The 21113-nt window shown below is 37.5% G+C and overlaps 1 protein-coding gene across 2 annotated transcripts in view; it reads right to left on the bottom strand.

Annotated features, from left to right (window-relative positions):
* Window positions 1-326: 326 nt before the first annotated feature.
* Window positions 327-21113, bottom strand: part of ntrk1 (neurotrophic tyrosine kinase, receptor, type 1) — a 40198-nt gene continuing 19411 nt past the window's right edge. For both annotated transcript variants that reach the window (XM_052143839.1, XM_052143840.1), the window contains 10 exons: window positions 17284-17616; window positions 17149-17166; window positions 15696-15757; window positions 15513-15615; window positions 12464-12628; window positions 12206-12336; window positions 11756-11928; window positions 6636-6876; window positions 5832-5990; window positions 327-1837 (listed from right to left, as the gene is read on the bottom strand). In XM_052143839.1, the coding sequence (XP_051999799.1) occupies window positions 1652-1837; window positions 5832-5990; window positions 6636-6876; window positions 11756-11928; window positions 12206-12336; window positions 12464-12628; window positions 15513-15615; window positions 15696-15757; window positions 17149-17166; window positions 17284-17616 (1571 nt within the window). In that variant the 3' untranslated portion in view covers window positions 327-1651. The remainder of the gene's footprint in view (window positions 1838-5831; window positions 5991-6635; window positions 6877-11755; window positions 11929-12205; window positions 12337-12463; window positions 12629-15512; window positions 15616-15695; window positions 15758-17148; window positions 17167-17283; window positions 17617-21113) is intronic.

Below are 21113 nucleotides of genomic sequence, written 5' to 3'. Positions count from 1 at the left end.
TGTGGAGGAGTGGGCCAAAATCCCTCCTGCAGTGTGTGCAAACCTGGTGAAAAACTACAGGAAACATTTGACCTCTGTAATTGCAAACAAAGGCTACTGTACCAAATATTAACATTGATTTTCTCAGGTGTTCAAATACTTATTTGCAGCTGTATCATACAAATAAATAGTTAAAAAAATCATACATTGTGATTTCTGGATTTTTTTTTTTTAGATTATGTCTCTCACAGTGGACATGCACCTACGATGACAATTTCAGACCCCTCCATGATTTCTAAGTGGGAGAACTTGCAAAATAGCAGGGTGTTCAAATACTTATTTTCCTCACTGTACATAAAAACACAAAATGAACAAGAAAACATGATGCAATTCAGTTGCTAGCTTATGTACAGGAGGCACAACCAGTACGTAAATATGACGCACCCATTATCGAAAGAATAAAAGTAATAAACAGCGACATTTGCAGCTTAACATGCTGTGTGATAAATTAATATTCGATTGACACCACCTCTGTCCTTACACCGGTATCATGCTAAAATTCTGTCTTTGTTTGGAATAGCAGATTAGCAAACTGCTAGTAGTTTTTCCTGTATGCATACCGTTATAGATGGAGACCTACAGAGTGTAACAATGTAGCATTTAACCGTGTGAAACATTTACTACACACTGTTTCACATACTATTTAAAAAGAATTGTAGCCAGTATACAGTGTATACTGCACAGTATGAGGTACGCAAGTCTTCCATTCCGAACACAGCCCGTGTCTCCACTATAGTTGATCTGTTGCTGACCTTGCTGATGCTTTTGATACGGTAAAAAAAGCAGGAAGTAATAGGAATAATTAGAAGTTGCTGTTAAACATTGAAAGATGTACAATACATGCATGTTTTGATCACGCATAAGAGGTTGATGTAGTATATTCATAATTGCAAGATACTGTGAAAAGAAATGCAGTCAACTTGGGATAACGTTTAAATTAAAGCAACTTCAAATCCTCATTTCGAAGGTAAAATTATTTAGGAACTTTACATAATAGTTAAAGGTGAAGTGTGTAATTTCTGCATCACCTAATGCAAAAATAATAATTGTTTTCATGCTATTGGTTGAGCCAATGTTGCTATGTAGTGATGCACATACAAACAGAGCAATGTTTTCAAAAGTGCCACAGAGCAGAAAATCAACCTACAGTGGCTTACCTATAGTTATCTCAGCAAATTCAACTGAAATTTGAGTACTCTATTTTAACATCAGGAAAAATTACACTCATCATCTTTAATGATCTATAATTATAATACAAGAAGGCCCTGACAACAATATCGTCATATAGAAAGTCTCTTTTGGGGTGAGTCATGAGCAATTTCCACTAACGCAAGTATCCACTCAAGTTTGTTTTTCTTATTTCCTATTTTTTACATTTGAACTCTTGGATACAATCTTACATTCTTTCATTTGGTGCTCCATAAAGGGCTGAACAACAAGCAGCAGCAGTGGATTTCACATACACATCAACAAACTAGGTAAACGTTCATACAGCACATCTGAATATGAGACAGTTCTTTGATTTCCGTCCATCTAAACCCACCATTGTTTTCATCCTCAGCCCAATCCTGCCGCTGGAAGCGAGTCTCTCCTTACTCGTTTCTGCACGCCTTTACTCCAGAATGTCCAGATAGACGGGCGGGTTCTTCACAAGGGCTACGAGGCGGTTGTAGATGTCCTTGATGACGAGCCTCTGCTGCGGTTCTCTCTGCCAGCAGCCCTGCATGAGCAGGTGCACTTCTTTCGGGCAGGTACGCGGCCGTTCGAGCTCTCGCCCCTGTGTGATGCACTCGATTGCCTGGAAAGTGGGTAAACATTTTGAATTTACAGTGAAATAAATTGGAAGACACGAATAAAAATACAAGTTTGTGTCTGTGAATTGCTTTGAATGACAATTGACAATGTGTCTGCAACTTGGTAAACATTTATGGAGCAAATTCTTAGATTAAAATCAAGCTCAAAAAGTCCATATCTCCATAACTTCATGAAAAAGTTTTTTTACATTTACATTTATGCATTTGGCAGACGCTTTTATCCAAAGCGACTTACAGTGCACTTATTACAGGGACAATCCCCCCGAAGCAACCTGGAGTTAAGTGCCTTGCTCAAGGGCCCAACAGTGGCATCTTGGTGGTGCTGGGGCTTGAACCCCCGACCTTCTGGTCAGTAACCCTGAGCCTCAACCCTGAGCCACTACTGGCCCTTTTTATATTGCATATTACGATTATATTGCAGGATGTGCCATTTCTTTGGACCTAGATTTTAATTAATGTCATTTTTAAAAAGAACTTTCAATACTGTGTTTGTAATTTGCTACATCTAATGTACATATACTTTTTTCTGAAGACATTGTCAGTGGTGCTTGCATGTTCAAATTGCTAGTGTTCTGGGTGGTTTCTAGAATGTTGCTAGTTTGTTCTGGTTGGGTGCTAAGGTGTTGCTATAGTGTTCTGGGTGTTTGTTATGGTGTTGCTAGTGTGTTTCAGGTGTTGCTAGTATGTTTTTACTGTTGCAAGTGTTTTTTGGGTGGTTGCTAGGGTGTTTCTAGTGTGCTTTGGGTGTTGTTTAGCGTGTTCTGGTTGGTTGCTAGGGTGTTGCTAGTGTCTTCTGTGTGGTTGCTAACATCATAAGAGCTTAGCCCAAGTCTCTATGATATTCTGGTCTCTAGAGATTGCTTGGGTCCCTCTTTCATTGTAACTCTATTGAATCTTCAACTATTTTATCAATTATACATCTGATAACATAGAAATGTGACACCACACTACACCTCAACAAGCCACTCTATTTGAGATATCAGTCATATCTGTAGTGCAAATAGTGCAGGACAAGTAACAGTGTTCTTTGTTTTTTTTTTCAATCCCTAAACCTAAAATATAAACTTTATAAAAAAGTATGCTCTGTGCCTGCTCAAAATGTTGAGATGCAATGCTGCATAAAAACACGAATAAATGATGCCTGCTCTGCATCAACTAAGCCCCTAGTATCAAAGGCAGTTCTACTGCTGCTTTGGTTCTGTGGAAATTAAATGCAGCATCAGAGCAGCCTTAAACGTTGTTGTAGTGATAGGGCATATATTTCATAATTTAGAGTCATAATTAAAAGTATAATTTTATATTTACAATTTTCTAGGTCTAGGTTTCCAAACAGGACGTATCGATGCGGGTCAGTCTATTCTTTTTACTTACAAGAATGAACAAAGTGACTTTGATGAGTTTGCAGGTTAGTGTATGAACCCTGTGCAACTGCGCAAACTGAATGATTAGAAATGGGATGTTTATTATGCAATTTCTCTATACTGTATGTAGCCTTGTTTAGGGTTCGTTCAAGGTGTCAAACCACTAAAAGACATACTTGTAACTGAAAAAACATTGTGAAAGCAATATGAAAGATACATATATATGATGTATTATCCAGTCATGGCTAAATTAAATAATCTATGTCCTTTGAAAATTATTTGGATCAAATTTAATGGAAAACTATTTGTGCAGTGCTCAATGGTGCTGCAGAGTTTTGAGCAGCCTCCAGAGTCGTAGCTGGGCTGCCGAAAGATGCCGAACTGCAGCGGCAATGTGCGTACATTTAAAGAAAACTACTGTTTTGAATTTTATTCTTAAGAAACATGTTGAGCAAATGTACTCTCAAATACATATTATTTGAAAATACAATCTCTAAGTACTTGAGTGTATAAAACTTTGAATAGGGAATTTCATTTAAATTTGAACCTTCAGAAAACTGTCATAATTTATTTATTAAGACTTTTTGCATGTGAAATCAGAAACAGAGCTTTGCTGCATTTACTTGCGAGCTGTGAGTTTGACAATTAAAACGTGTTCTGGTTGGGTGCTAATGTGCTGCTAGTGTGTTCTGTGTTGTTGCTAGGGTATTTCTTGTGTTTTTTGTGGTTGCTAAGGTGTTGCTAGTGTGTTCTGTGTGTTGCTAATATGTTCTGAGTGGTTGCTAGGGTTTTTATAGTGACTTTTGTGTGTTGCTAGCGTTTTGGTTTGTGACTGGTGTGTTGATTTTTTGTTGTGGTTGGGTTCTGAGGTGTTACTCGTATGTTCAGGGTGTTTCTTGTGTTTTCCGGATGGCTGCTAAGGTGTTGCTTGTGTGTTTGTTTGTTGCTAATATGTTCTGGGTGGTTGCTAGGTTGTTTAGTATGTTCTGGGTGTTACTATTGTGTTCTGGGTGGTTGCTAGGGTGTTGTAGATGTTGCTAGTGTATACTGGGTGGTTGCTAGTGTGTTCTGGGAGTTTGTTGCTTACTGACCCAAGTCATAAGAACCCAAAGAAAGTCTCTAAGGCTCTTAAATGTTGTTGTAGTGATTGGGCATACTGTATATTTCATAAATTAGTGTCATATTTAAAAGTGTAATTTTATATTTAAATGTTTCTACATATCTAGGTTTTGCACACAGGATGCATTGATGGGGTGCAGGTGGCAGTCCAAAGATGTGAATCTTGTCACCATATACTAACAAAAGGTTTTTGTACTACTTCAAGAATGAACAAAGTGACGTTGATGAGTTTGCAGGTTAGTGTATGAAACTGATGCAACAATTTGTTTTTAAAACAATCTGTGCTGAAATATTCCACTCAAAATGTTAAGATCAGACTGAAATGATCAGAGATCTTGTTAAAAAAAAACACACAACCAGGAACAGCACAACGTTCAACAGACTTTAAATACTTTCACACTTAAGTACTAAGTTTTTCTGGTGTTAAGAAATAATAAAATATATTTGTATTATAATCTTTACCTCTCCTTACGTTTTTATTTTTTTCTCCTTTATCATGACTATGTAAAGCACTCGGAATTACCGTATGTAATTGGCTATACAAAAGAGCTTACCTTGCCTACGTCAAACTCTTTTACCTCAAAAGATCAAGGAAAATTTGATTTTTTTGTGATCCCCTTCAACTTGTATTGAGTACATCGGGTGACTCTATAGAATGAGCTACTTCTCAACATGGCTCTTCCTGGTCACTATTTAAACTGGCACTGACATTATGCCCTTATAGCATTACCTCATAATCAAATGAGGTAAAGAGACTGTCAACACCACACAACATCATACTGAAAAGGGCTTTCAATCATTGCAATAAATTAACATAAATTCACATTGACCCCTCCGAAAGTCTCTCCTTGCAGATTGGAAAAGTCAAGAATGATCTGTCTCTGCCCCCTACAATTAGGCTTTCGATAATTAGCTGTCTCCATCATTGCCTCAGGAAGGATTAGGTTAACAAGGTTAAACAACGTTGGCTCGAGGCGAAGATGAGGTTTAATCAGATTAAAATTGAGTTGGCGGGAAAGTGATCCACCTCTCTCTTGAAAGAAGAGAGGCCTCTCCTGCGTAAAAGTGCAGTTGTGGTCACACCAGCGTCCACTTTTTGGTGTCTGATCTGAGAGGTCTGGATCACTCTGGTACCTAAAAATCTATTGATCTCCACGTTCATAAGTGCTTAAGAGCACAGTCTCATTCAGCCCAAAATGGATATTCATATCACAATGAGGGTTGCTATAGCTTTGTCTGTATGCTTTAGCTCACTGGCCAGCACTGATACACAACTATTCTAATCTTTTCGATGTCATCAGCAAGACAACATTAAAATTTGTTATTTTATTTATGCAATTCTCTTTTTTATTTTCAAAGCTACTTACGAGGAATGAAACGTGTACGCCACGTTATCAGTATGTGCATATTATCAGGCTGTTCTTTTGGAACAATGAATGAGTTTGAAATTTGAAGAAACACTGGACATTTGATTGCGCAACCAAATTTAGTTCTGTACCTCACTGTTGGATAGCTGATACCATGGTTGTTTTCCGTATGTGAAGATCTCCCAGAGGACCACTCCAAAGCTCCAGATGTCACTCTCTGTGGTAAACTTCCTGTACATGATACTTTCTGGTGGCATCCAGCGAATTGGCAGCATCGTCCTTCCACCAACCTAATGGTGTCAAAGACAACAAATTACATCTATTATGTATGTTGCATTGGATAAAAGTAGGGCTGTCACAATTACGAAATTTGGCTGACCATTAGTTGTCAAAAAATAATTGCGATTTTGCTGATTAATTGTTGGTTTTAGGGCTATGACAATTAATTGTCATTTAAATTGTCATATTTCTTTTAAGGTGCATGTGTGCTTCATACATCTTAAGTCATTTTTACATATTTAACTTCAAATATATAAATCAATAATAAAATAAGGATATATGATTTCCTTGTAAGGCTTTAAAAACATATGAATGACATGAAAAATAATGTTTTCAATATCAAAATAGTCTCTAACTTTAGTTTTGGTAAATTTTACATTTACATTGTTGTTTTTGTAACTCATAAAAATGATATACATTTCTTTTTTATAAAAAAATATATTTTTACATTTAAGACTATCTGGAGAAAAAAAAATCAATTTCGTATCTCAGTTGTTTCTCCTAATCTAACATTCTTTATAACATCTCCTTTCGTGTTTCACTTAAGAAATAAAGTCATATGGGTTTGGAACAACATGAGGGTTAGTAAATAACAGAATTCTCCATTTTGGGTGAACTATTCCTTTAAATGGAATGTGACTCAAATGTGCTGTTACCCTGTAGTAGTCTGTGCTGTAAATGTCTCTCGACATTCCGAAGTCTCCAATCTTCACCATCAGTCCTTCTCCAACTAAACAGTTCCTGGTGGCCAGGTCTCTGTGCACAAAGTGCAGAGAAGCGAGATACACCATGCCAGAAGCGATCTGAGCTGCGATTTGGAGCATCTGAGGAAGAGTCAGCTGACCCGCTGGAGGAACCTTCACTTCATCCAAGATGCAAGCATCTGGACCATGAGCCCTGAAAACAAGAGACATATATAAAATAGCTGTTTAAAGCCATTGCACAGAAGAAAGAGACTTTGGGTATGCTCCGAATAGCATTCTACCAACTATACTTGCACTATTTTCAACCTGGTGTCATAGAATCTCGTTACAGTACGTACATTTTTTGCTAAATTATTTTTAAATAGTTTTACGTCATTCTGGTCAAATGAACACTAGTGATGCTACAACAATAACTTTTATTGAATTTCACACAAATCACAAGTAAAATGGCAGATTATCAGTTCATAAATACTGACTTCTCGCCCTGTTCCTCAGACAATGCTATCTTATGACATCTAAACACTTTTAATGTAGTGCATGATTTGTAAGGTGATATATTTTAGTGTTTGCATTATATCAACTACATTTACATCCTTTATCAGGCATGTTCACTTGCACTTGCAATGCAAAGGACCAATCCTGAAGAGCATGAAAGTGTCATAGAAGTATCACAAAATTATTTGGTTTCTCCAGCAATTGCATTTTTCATGTCAATATAGCAATATTGTTTAGGTTAAATTAGAGCTGCACGATTATGACGAAAATCATAATTGCCGATTATTTCCTTTGATATTATAAGTGAGATTATTCATTTCAATTAACAGAATTTACATTCAAATACTTAATCTGTGGGGACAGTTGCATGCCATATTCTCAATGTAGGCTCTGCTTTAAAGCAGCTTGGGAACTATGTTCCTGAATTGCTATAATATTTTAATTGCATGTAAAACAAAAAGTGTTATTCACATTTTGACAAATTGTACACATTATAATTTAGATAGTGAGCATTACTGATATGCCTTTAGACTAATTTAAACGTGTCAGATTTTCCTCTGAATTCATGCACATAATGGCCCAAAAAATATGGTAATTTTGGTGAAATGGGAGTACAACTAAATGGATTACTGTAATTGACACTTTTCACGATTATGTAATTGTGACAGCTGTAATTGTAATCTCGATTAGGTTTAAGGTTTAGGGTAGGGAGGTATGTTTTGGTAACTGAAAAATCGATAGAGCATTAACCTTAAAAACCTAATTGTTTTTCATGTCACATGGTACCTCATGAAACATTAACTAGCTTTTAGTGTAATAAACAAGGTAACGTCATTAAGCAAAAATGGTGCCACAGTCACATAATTTTGAGATCAGGCAGATTATTTTTGAAATTTGATGTATGTGCTCTAAAACCAAGTGAGCTGCCTAAATAGGCAACATCCTAGCCCAAATGGCAGGAACTCATCTCAAAATACAAGAATGAATTTTTTTTTCATCGAGCACATCACAGTTAGGGTTAGGTTATAGGGTTAGTTTTTGATCTTTAAGTGCATTCTCTCATTAAAGGATACATGCCATGCTGCATTTGGCCAAAATAAGGTATTATTATGCTGCCTACTTTTGGACCAAAAGGTATGTTCCCTACATAAACTGGGTTCAACAACAACAATTTACATTTATATAGTGCTTTTCTAGGCACTCAAAGCGCTTTAAATAGTATAGGGGGAATCTCCTCAAACCACCACCAGTGTGCAGCATCCACCTGGATGATGCGACGGCAGCCATAGTGCGCCAGAACGCCCACCACACACCAGCTATTGGTGGAGAGGAGATGGTAGAGTGATGTAGCCAATTCAGGGATGGAGATTATTAGGAGGCCATGATAGATAGGGGCCAATGGGGGGAATTTGGCTAGGACACCGGGGTTAAACCCCTACTCTTTACGAGAAGTGCCCTAGGGATTTTTAATGACCACAGAGATTCAGGACTTTGGTTTAACGTCCCATCCGAAAGACAGTGCTTTTTTTTTTTTTTTTTACACAGTATAGTGTCCCCGTCACTATACTGGGGCCCACACAGACCGTAGGGGTGAGCACCCCCTGCTGGCCTCCCTAATACCACTTCCAGCAGCAACCTTGGTTTTCCGCAGGAGGTCTCCCATCCAGGTACTGGCCAGGCTCAACCCTGCTTAGCTTTAGTGGGCAACCAGGCAATAGCTGCAGGGTGATATGGCTACTAGCATTCACTGGGTTTGTGAATTGTGAATTTTCTGCATACATGGATTACCCGGATGACCGATTTAAAAAAAAACATGCAGTATACAACCACAGCAACCTTCATGGAATACCGTACCCTACAATACAATACGCTTAACTTGACCTTCCATTTCGAGAGTGATGAATGAACACATCAGTCATGATTTACAACATCTCTTTCTCAACTCATTATTTGATTGGACTCCTAAAAGTAAAGACATTTTTTCATGTGCCTTCTGTTAAACCATTCATCTGCAATGATCTATTTTGTTTTACAAGTGAAGACTTGTCTCTGAGTCAGGGTCACCCTCGACTTGCCTTGCATTGTCAATCAGGCCTCAATGAGCGAACCACTGACTCCATTCATCCTATTAGAGTTCTCCAAACTCTCTGCCACTCCATTCTGCTATGAGATTTCGTATGTGAACCCTATTAGTTTAGCAGGCAGGTGGCAGGATAGGGGCAGCTGCTGCAGAGACTGGAGACACATCCATACACTCGTCTCATGAAAATGTGATTTCCATCTCCCCCTCAAACATTCCAGTCTGGCCCCAGCAACCACCTGGCAGACAGACTGGATCTTTACGCACCGAGACTCAGCTGTGTTGCACATATGGTCAGTCAGTCCTCCATCAGTTAACTCATACTTCAGTGAACTTTACATCTTAATTAAAACTTGAGCATCACAAAGCTGGATCCACATTCAAGCTCTGTTGTGCTTCTCCACAGTTTGTCCTTTGAGTTTCAGTAGATATGAATGTGAAAGTACATAGAAAAATATGGAAAATTAAATGCTTAAAAGGTGATGTGTAAATTCTTACAATATTAAAATAATGAGTTTTATCCCAGCTTAATAAATAACAACATTAACCAGCCTAAAGTGTTGTTCACTCTGAACACATTTTTGCATCCTTCTGCACTTTTTGTTGGACTGAATCTCACTGTTTGTCAGTGTCTCGTGCAGGAGCACCACATCAGAAGGACTGTTGGACACACAATGTTCTGTGTGAACAGCCCTAAGGTGGTATTTTCAACATCTTGGAGCTGTGGTGCTCACGTGGGTGACTCAGATTCGAGTTCTGGTTGTGTCCCAATTCCATTCGCCCCAATAACTTCCAGTACATTATTTGCTATGCAATATCTGTTCATTAATAGAATGCATAGGCACTAGGGTTTAGAACCAAGAAATGGTTTCATTTAAAAATAAAAATACCGGAACTGTATATCCTGCACCACATTACAACATTTGCAGTTCTGCCCCTCTACTGAATCTATTGTGGGAGACGAACAGTGTGATCAGTGTAGTCTAAATTTTCGAATGACTCAAATCAGCCAGTTCTTATGAATCTTCAGCACAACCAGTGTAGTAACATTCCCAAAACGAAGAACTCTTAAGATACAGTTATTTTAAATCTATTATGCAAAACACCCATTGTGACCAGTGTAGTCTGATTCCCAAACAAATTACCCTTATAAGCTGGGTCTTTTGAATCTACAGTGCAAAATACACATCCTAACCAGTGCTGTCTGATTCATGAACGAATGGCTCTGTTGAGACAGTTCTTTTGAATCTACAGCGCAAAATATACTAGCATGACCATGGTAGTGGGATTCCCAAATGAACGACTCTTATGAGCTGGATCCTTTGAATCTAAAATGGGACCAGTGTAGTCCGATTCCCAAACGAATGACTCTTATGAGTCAGTTCTTTTGAATCTACAGTGCAAAATATACTACCATGACCACGGTAGTGGGGTTCCCAAATGAACGACTCTTATGAGCTCGAACTTTTGAATCTAAAATGTGACCAGTGTAGATCCGATTAACAAACGAATGACTCTTATGAGTCAGTTCTTTTGAATCTTCAGCACATATCACCCAGTGTGACCAGTGTAGTCTGATTCCTGAACAAATTACCCTTATAAGCCAGTTCTTTTGAATCTACAGTGCAAAATATACTAGCATGACCACGGTAGTGGGGTTCCTAAATGAACGACTCTTATGAGCCGGTTCTTTTGAATCTAAAATGTGACCAGTGTAGTCCAATTCCCAAACGAATGACTCTTATGAGCTGTATCTTTTGAATCTTCAGCACAAAACACAGTGCGACCAGTGTAGTCTGATTGTACAGTGCGACCAGTGTAGTATGATTCCCAAATGAATGCCTTTTATGAGCTGGTTCTTTTGAATCTAAAATGCGACCAGTGTAGTCCGATTCCCAAACGAATGACTCTTATGAGTCGGTTCTTTTGAATCTTCAGCACAAATCACCCGGTGCAACCAGTGTCGTCTGATTGTACAGTGCATAACACCCAGTGTGACCAGTGTAATCTGATTTCCAAATGAATTACTTTTATGAGCTGGTTCTCTTGAATCTACAAAATACCCAGCACAAACAATGTAGACTTATTCCCGAACATATGGCTCTTATAAGCTTTTGCAAGAATTGCATTAAATGTACATCTAGTTTGTTTTATTTCCCCTGTTAAAATCTGAAGTGATCTCATCATTTGACTGCTGAGGGTAGTAAATGCAATACAGTTTACATATATATTTTTATTCTCAGAAGTAAGACTTATAAGTAAGAAACCATTAAGGCACAAACCTTTAAAATATTAACCATTAAAAGCACAAAAACAAAATAAAAACTATTCTTGAAATGACATACAGTATGTGTTGGTATTTCGTGAGTTGTACTAAAACATCATGTATGGATTAATGCTCTTTCTCCAAGGGCTGTTTTGTCTGGTCACTTTCTGACCGCTACACCACACTGCTGTAGGTAATTCTCTGGGAGCAGCTAGTGGTTATTAGACTGACCTTAGAAAGCGGTTGAGGTCTCCGTGTCGCATGTATTCAAACACCATAGCCAGAGGCTCTCCGTCTGTACACACACCATAGAAACGTACAATGTGCTCATGTTGTAGCACTGTGAGCAGCTCGGCCTCACGCTGGAAGTCCTGGCGGGTGGACTCGTTGGCGACTTTCAAGGTCTATCCAGATACAAGTACAGTGTACAGAAGGAAAAAAGCAATGATGTAACAAAGAAAGCAGATAATATAGACACATATTAACCCGAATTAACACCAGGGATGGATTGCCAATGGGCCAATGCCCAAGGGCCCTTGACTACCAGGGGCCCTTGACTGCCCGGGGGGGGGGTCGCACAATCCAGTTTGGCAACCCCAACTTTAATATAATTGGAGAATTGGTACCGGGGCCTTTGCAACTCATAATCCATCCCTGCTTAACACAAATCATTGACCATACCTTGATGGCGACCAGCATTTTGTCAGTATCAGGGCAAAGGTTGGCGCATTCAGCCAGGTACACTTTGCCAAATGCTCCCTCACCCAGTTCCCACTTCAAAACAATGTCTTTTCTTTTAATGTGCTGGACACCTGCAATAAACATAGAAATAATCACTTTGATCTGTTGTTTAATACAATTAGGAAATATATACATGTTCAATATAATGCATTGAAATTAGCATGCTCAAAAGCTTGCGTAATATTAGCCACTACTCACACATATCTTTATCTTTGATGATGCCACAGAAGTATTGGGGATTCTCTACAAAACTGGACAAGCCGGAATCAAGCGTGCCATCATCTGAAGAAGGAGGACTTGCCCCGAAGTTCATAAAGCGGAGAGACACGGCCAGATCGTCCTCAGTCCCTAAAACAGAAGAACCTGTAGACAGATAGACAACAAATGGTAAGTCTGGAAAGTCTGCCAGTGCATTAAGACCAAATGCACTTATTTTAAAGATAATATCTAATATCTCTAATATCTTAGACAATTTTGCTTCTGTTTTAACATTATTTGCAAAGTTGACTGTGGCTCTGGCTGTTTTCAAAGCATTGCTTTATTGTTGCGTTCAAGGTCTCCTGCAAAGTTTGTATTTACGAGGTTGGAAGTCTTAAATACAATGTGATTTCAGTCTGAAGGAATATTCCTATTTTGCGATTTTATATGTCTTTCTCTCTTTACTGGCAAAGATAAGAAGCTTAAGAAGCACCATTGTAACAAAATTAAGAGCAAGCCGTGCATTAGGTATGTAATTGATGTGCTACCCCTTTAATTATGGGAAATGTAATTTTGCTCATAAACCAGCTAAATGAGTCTTATTTTCTTCAATAACAGTACAAAAAATGGATACAAACTAAACTGCACAGTTAAAATCTTTTTTACACGACATGGAAAATTGGAAAGTCTGAGTTTCCCACAGGTAATTGAGACTTTGTAGTGTCATGTGCGCTCATCCCATAAACAAAATCATTCCGATATGACTTGAACACACCATATTTGTTTGAGCAACCCTACACAGCATCATTGGCTCAGCCAATGTCATCCAGACTACCTGTTTTTTCAGCCAATGGCAGACCAGGGGGAGTGTTCAGGAAACATGTTGTCTTTTATTTACAATTCCATTTGGTGCCGCAAGTGATGACGAAATAACACACTTCATCTTTAAGTTAATCAAGAAAGATTTGAACTAGAATTGCCCCAGTATGATTCAAATGAAAATATAAGAAGATAATATAACCTATGCTGAATGTTGAAAGGTGAAAAGGAATTTTCATAATTGCTTCAGAATAATTTGTATTAAATTTCGACACGTACACTTTCAGGGTCAGAGTTCAGTATTTAGGATTAAGGGTTTGTTCAAGTTTCTAACCCTATGTATATTAACAATAGTACTAACCATGCCTGCCTTAGCAAGCACTACTAATCATATGTTTATTAAAATGGACTGCAAATGCAACAAAAAAGATATCTAGCAGAATGTTTACCTTATTTAAACTAAATCATCTCGGTTTTAGAAATCTGTATTAGCAAAAGCTTCTCCTTCAAATCACAAAACCCAATCAAGCTTTAACCGCGAAGAGACCCCAGACTGGGCAACAAAAAGGAACGCGGGGAATAGAGGCAGAGATGGGAGTGAGGCAATCAGGTCCACTTAGGCACTTTGTGAGAGGAGCGAGTGGACCTGAAAAGACTGGCTCCATCACTCTTCTTTAATGGCTGGCTCGCGGCTGGGGCTCCCGATGCTATTTACTTTGCATGCTGTAATTAAGACCTAGCAGCACTTTGCCGAGCTGTTAGGCTGACAATGTACAAAGTTACAGCATACAGAAAGAGGCCATTTTTTGATGCCTTTTTGAGCATACTTAAAAGCAACACAATGCCTCTTATTCAGAACTTATTCAGAATCGAAAATAATAATGGATAAAGTCATTTTGGCATGGCCTGTTATTGTGCTGTCTACTGATTTTTGTCTTCTGTTTTATGCTAACATTCTTCTGCTATTGCGTATCGCACACAATTTGTTTCTGCAATGTGTTTTCGTGCAGTAGTTCCCTTTCCTCTTAAATTGGTGAGACTTTGAAATGTCTCCATTTGACAATGAGTGAAATTAATTTAGTACTGTCTTTTGAACAAGTGAAACAAAATCAGTAACCTGAGTTTTTAGTTGGAATTTGGGAGAAATATCTTCTTTATAGAGAAGTGTCCATGTTAATGTTTATACAACATTTTTTGTTTAAACACTGGCCCCTCACACTTACTTAGTTTACTCATTTTAACTATGACTTGCACTGCACATAAATAACTAATATTGGCATTATATTCATGTTGTTTAGCCAGAGGGGAACTGGCCCTCACAGTGAGTCTGGTTTCTCCCAAGGTTATTTTTCTCCATTAACCAACATCTTATGGAGTTTTGTGTTCCTTGCCACAGTCGGCTTCAGTTTGTTCACTGGGGGTCTAAATCTAAATATAATTTACTTATTTATTATTTTATTTATTTTAAGGCAAAATTGACAGTCATGTTTTTTATTAAATCATACTATTATGACTCAAAGACATTACTATATTACAGCTTCTTTTTCTGTTAAAGCATAATTCCAGTAAAGCTGCTTTGAAATTATGTGTTGTGAAAAGTGCTAAATAAATAAAAATAACTTGACTTAATATATATTTATCTTATATATCTGTAAATATTAAATAAAAACAAATATATTGTTTATATACTTATAATACAATTTTCAAAAAAGAAATCTATAGTTTTATACTGTATATTTACAATATCCTTTTTAATTCTATTATGTCATTCACAATGCTTAATTGGATTGACCTTTCAGCTGGTTGGTTAGTTTCATGGTTTTTAATGAAAGATTTTATGAAATCCGTTTGAAGGAAATGAATGGGAAAAATACTTCCGGAACCAAGATGGCTGAAAAAGTGGGTGGCCACTGTTGTGCTCTATCACTCATGTCTTGGTAATCACATTGTCATTGGTCACATTTTTATTATTATTATTATTATTATTATTATTATTACTCGAATAAATGAACCATTGGGTTAAAATTAATCCAGGTAGTTGAGGGGAAGGGGGTGAAAAGAAAGAAGGATTTGTTGCAACAGCCAAAACGGAAAACCGTTTCAGTGGCAAAGCAACTTATTACATTTTTGTACACAATAAGGGCATGATCATGCATTAAGAAACTCAAATCTGTAGGGTTGATTTTGATTTCATGATAACTTTGATACTGTATGCAGAAGTATAACTTACGATGGATACCAAACTTGGAGTGCTGCCCCCATTTATTGATGACAACAACCATGATGAGCAGAAATGTGCATGCAAACACAGCAAGACCCACAGCTACTGATACCTGTCAAAATAAACATCCATCATGAGTGTAAGATGAAAAATAACAGTTTATTCAGTATACATATGTGACTCATCTCTTACCCCAAAAACTCTGCTCTCCAGTTTTTCAGTAACATCGTCTGTTGATTGGTTCGTTGGAGGCGCTGATAATAAAACATTGGTTTATCACTGAGATAAAATTGTATTTTCAATAGTAAGCAATCAGTACATTTGATCATTGATTGCACTATGGACCCTTTTTCCAATTCCGTGATTGGAATATATAAGTAAACTATAGCAAATTAAATGTAAATGTATGGCCGCCAGAACAATTAATATTCTTTTGACCCGGAACTTTTTCAATTTACTAATGCGAATTGTTTATATATAAGTGTACAGATATTCACTCAAAATGCGCACCGAGCTGCGGGAGCACAACTGATGGCACTGGCAAGACAGACAGTCCGACTAAGCCGATCCACCACTAAGAACATTCATTTCAGACGTGATCGAATATTTGGTAACCAATAATATTTTCCATTTCAGTAAGGGGTGGGACATTTCCAGCATCTGATGCACAAGTAACTCTGAAGTAACCATCATTTGCATTATAAATGTATTTCCCTGCTAAACGTAAATATTTTTATATATGTATGTTTATATGTATATATACATTTAAATGTAACTTATGCAATTAAACTTTGTGAAAATACTGCTTGTTATTGCACGTTATTGAGCACCACCATTAATTTCTGATCCTATTTTTTTCTCATCAACAAGGCATTTACATCCACAGAACTGCCGCTCACTGGATGTTTTTTGTTTTTAGGGACCATTCTGAGTAAACTCGAGAGACTGTTTAGTGTGAAAATCCCAGTAGATCAACAGTTACAGAAAATACTCAAACCAGCCCGTCTAATACAAGATAATACAAGATAACGTGTTGATGGGAACATTACTACACTCATATTAGCTACAATGCTTACCAGTTTATTACGCATTATGAATTAGTTTATTAGATAGAGTAATAATAATGTATTAACAATTTTCATAGTAGCCTAATAAAAGAAACATTTATGACACTTATATATTTAAATACATATTTAACATCAAGTAACCATACCATTGTTCTTAGCTGTGTACTCTACACCATGTCAGCAAGAAACTTACCCTGATATACATTTTATACGTGTATGTAGGACTATAAGGGAAGTTTGGGTCTTTCATAAATTCACAGTATGCCCACCCCTTCAGACACTACTACACTGCGAATGTTAACGCAGTGTTCCCATTTGCTACTAAAGCAAAAGAAAAAATCCACTATTACATTTGCATGACTTTCCAGAAAAGGAAAACAAATTCAAGATTGCGGCAGTCAGAATACAGAAAAATGCCAAATTTACTGTCACGTATTTGAAAATCCACTGTAGCAGTGTTGACTAGTTTGCTGATGGTTTTTGGTATTAATCCCAGAATAATATTATACCAAGTTTAGTAATACACTGTAAATATAAATAATAAAAAAGTTGATCAAAAGAAATTCAGAATAACTTACTTGGTTCATCAATGAGGACTGGCATATGGAGAGAGAATATAACAATAAATTAGTTTTTGATTTCCAAGTACCAGACTTGGTATTGCTAACGCAATGCATTACATGCTGTACATACTATATAAGATGTGTGCTCACCCGGAATGATGCCTTCTGGATCAAAGGGGCCAAATGGACTATCCATGAATTTTGAATTTACCGTGGCCTCATCCCTCCCCAGTTTATTTTCCACGATGAGGGTATAGTAGCCGTTATTCAGATGGGTGGGTTTGTTGAGAAAGAGGCAGCCGTGTTGAACGGAGCCATCGGACGCATCTCGGATCAGTTCAGTGTAGATGTAGCGGGTCTCAATGAGTTGGATGTTGTTGAACAGCCATTTGATGGTGGCGGGAGGATTGCTGTCCACAGCAAATGGGAAACACCAGTGATGTTGTGGTTCTGGATCTCTTAGAAACAAGATCCGCACTGGAACTGAACGCAGAGAGACAATGACAGTGGGTTTGCAAAAATTAGAGACAGACCGATAAAAGTATTTTTTTAACCGATATCCACAATTTTCTACCTAATCGGCTATTCTTCAATACTGTGTGTACCAATAAAAAAAAATTATAATCTGGTGGGTCTTTAAAGAATAGCGGTAACAAAATATTTTTTATCTGTAGTTTGCATAATTTAATCAGTTTTTAAGTAAGTAATTTTTGCTTGAAATTTCTGTCATCATTTACTCTACCTCATGTTTTTCCAAAGCCTTATGAATTTCTGTCTTCTGTGGAACACATAAGGAGACTTTCATTACATCTTTCATTACAACAGCCATTTTTGCTAAAGTTTTGATTGACACATAGCATATTAAGCTAAATTATTATTGTTGTTATTTAAGTACTGATTATGCACAGTTTTTGTGTTAGTTATAGTGTAATTTTAGTTTTCACTGTTCCCACAACCACAATGTAATGTTCGGAAAAAAATTTAACTACAGATTTGCTGGTTTTATCGTTGCAGATCGCTAACAGTATTGCTCAATAGAGAACATCAGTGCCTGCCCACTTTTTCAGCCGTATTGTTTCGGAAGTATTTTTCCCATAAATATTTTTTCCATAGGGATTTGAAAGGTTATTAATCGATGGTATATGCTTCTGTTGAAGCCATTAGTCTGCGTTAATTCAACTTACTACACTACCCATGATCATGAAGAGAAAGATCCACCAATCATAGAACCGCGACAAGGTTTTTACAAAATAATTCTAAGCCATGAACCAAATAACCAGCTGCGAGTTAAATCACATCATTACAAACTATGATGTAAAGCTAACACAGTTGAAGTCAGAAGTTTACATAAACCTTAGACAAATACGTTTAAACTGTTTTTCTTTAACTCAGTTTTCACTGACATTTAATTGTAGAAAACATTCCCTGTCTTAGCTCAGTTAGGATAACTATTTTATTTTAAGAATGTGAAATGTCAGAATAATATTAGAGAGAATGATTTTATTTCAGCTTTTATTTCTTTCATAATGTTTCACAGTGGATCAGAAGTTTACATACACTTTGTTAGTATTTGGGTGAAACATTTTGGGTAGCCTTCCACAAGCTTCTCACAATAAGTTGCTGGAATTTTGGCCCATTCCTCCAGACAGAGCTGGTGTAACTGAGTTAGGTTTGTAGGCCTCCTTGCTCGCATATGCTTTTTGAGTTCTGCCCACAAATTGTCTATCGGATTGAGGTCAGGGCTTTGAGATGGCCACTCCAATACCTTGACTTTGTTGTCCTTAAGCCATTTTGCACAACTTTGGAGGTATGCTTGGGTACATTGTCCATTTGGAAGACCCATTTGCAACAGAGCTTTAACTTCCTGGCTGATGTCTTGATGTTGCTTCAATGGATCCACAAAATGCCTCGTACACACTGCACAAATTTCAAAGACGTCGGATCTTGATACCGTTCATATTACACAACTGTCTGTCTTGTCACAGAAGGCATTTTCAAATTACACGACGAATCTGCGACAGGGGTGAACACGTTACAAGACACGATACTATTGATGAATCCCCGACGACTCTGACTGGACTCCAAATTACGTTTCACAACAGAGTACACGCGAGAAGTGATACGAGATATGAAAACAAATGCATGATCATATGTTATGCATTTCTGTATATGATGTGTATGTTTTTAATCGCCTAAAGGCTTCATGTATTTTATTGGTTACAATATGAAAAAGTACTTCCTACTCAATAATCTACCTATGTGCTCACCTGACTGTCCAAGAGAATTGGAATTCTCTCCAACCAAGTATCTTTCTCCAACCGGTTGTGGTACAGTTCAGATGAAACATCAAATAGGTGCTGGTGCTCCTGCCAATGTTCCACTAATTTGTCCTCCATTTCTTCAGTTCAATGAGACTTTCTTGATAACACAGCCATGCTAGTTGATGTTCTGTTGCAGGTACATCGGGACTCCTCCCACTTAAACTTCCCGTACCCTGTTTCTTGCTCTCTCATTGGCTGTAGGCCAACGCTGCAGTTGTATTTTGTCAAAGCACATTTCACATTGCACGATTTGGAATCGCAGACAGGTCCAGATAACATTCTAGATATCTTGCTGACATCGGTGACGCATCGGCGCTTCTCTCAAATTGCGTCTTTGATTGTTCATACATTGTGTTCGTCGCTCACGGGAGCGAGCTCCGATTTGCCTACGATTTCAGGCTTTTGTCGGTGAAATCGGGCTTAAAATCGTGTAGTGTAAACTTAGCATTATTTTCCTTCCTCGTGATCCCATCTATTGTGAAGTGCACCAGTCCCTCCAGCAGCATAGCACCCCCCCAACATGATGCTGCCACTGCCATGATTCATGGTTAGGATGGTGATCTTCAGCTTACAAAAATAATGATGGCCATCAGTTCAACAGTAAAAAAAAAATTTCATTAGACCAGAGGACATTTCTCCAAAAAGTACAATCTTTGTCCCCATGTGCACTCGCAAACTGTAGTCTGGCTTTTTATGGCGGTTTTGGAGCATTGGCTTCTTCATCGCTGAGCAGCCTTTCAGGTTATATCGATATAAGACGTGTTTTACTGTGGATATAGATACTTGTCTACCTGTTTCCTCCAGCATCTTCACAAGGTCCTTTGCTGTTGTTCTGGGATTGATTTGCACTTTTCACACCAAACTACGTTCATCTCTAGGAGCCCTTCCTGAGCGGTAAGATGGCTGTTTTGTCCCATAGTGTTTATACTTGCGTAATACTGTTTGTTCAGATGATCACGCCCCCAAGGATGAACCAGACTTGTGGAGTTCCACAATTTTTTTCATGAGGTCTTGGCTGATTTCTTTTTACTCTCCCATGATTGATGAATTTGAAAGTAGGCCTTAAAATACATTCACAGGTACACCTCCAATTCAGTACACCTCCCATCAAAAGCTAAGTGACTAATTGTCTAAAGGCTTGACATCATTTTCTGGAATTTTCCAAGCTGCTTTAAGGACAGTTAATTTAGTGTATGTAAACTTCTGACCCACTGGAATTGTGATATAGTCAATTAAAGGTGAAACAATCTTTCTGTAAACAATTGTTGGGAAAATTACTCATGTCATGCACAAAGTAGATGTCCAACATGTCTTGCCAAAAGTGGTTAAAAAATGTATTCACTGACTTCAGCTGTAAGTATTTGATAATCAGACAAAAACACAAAGGCACAAGACTATGTACTAAACATCTTAAATTAGAGAATTAACTACAATACCATGAAGCATTGTGAATGACGTAATCAAATTTAAAACTATAGAAAACTATAAAACTTGATTTAAAGTTGTTAATTATAAATATATAAACAATACATTTTATTGCAGAATATTCAGATAAAGTTATAAGTTATTGTTAAACATCTTTTCCTCTATGGAGAAAATAAATGGGATTGTTGCGCTCTTTTGAACATTCATGTACTCTCTGTGAAAAAGGTAGTCTTC

The sequence above is a fragment of the Xyrauchen texanus genome, chromosome 15 (genome assembly GCF_025860055.1).
Source record: "Xyrauchen texanus isolate HMW12.3.18 chromosome 15, RBS_HiC_50CHRs, whole genome shotgun sequence".
Lineage (NCBI taxonomy): Eukaryota > Metazoa > Chordata > Actinopteri > Cypriniformes > Catostomidae > Xyrauchen > Xyrauchen texanus.
The sequence above is the reverse complement of the archived record's forward strand: the minus strand, read 5'-3'. Positions and strand labels throughout refer to the sequence as shown.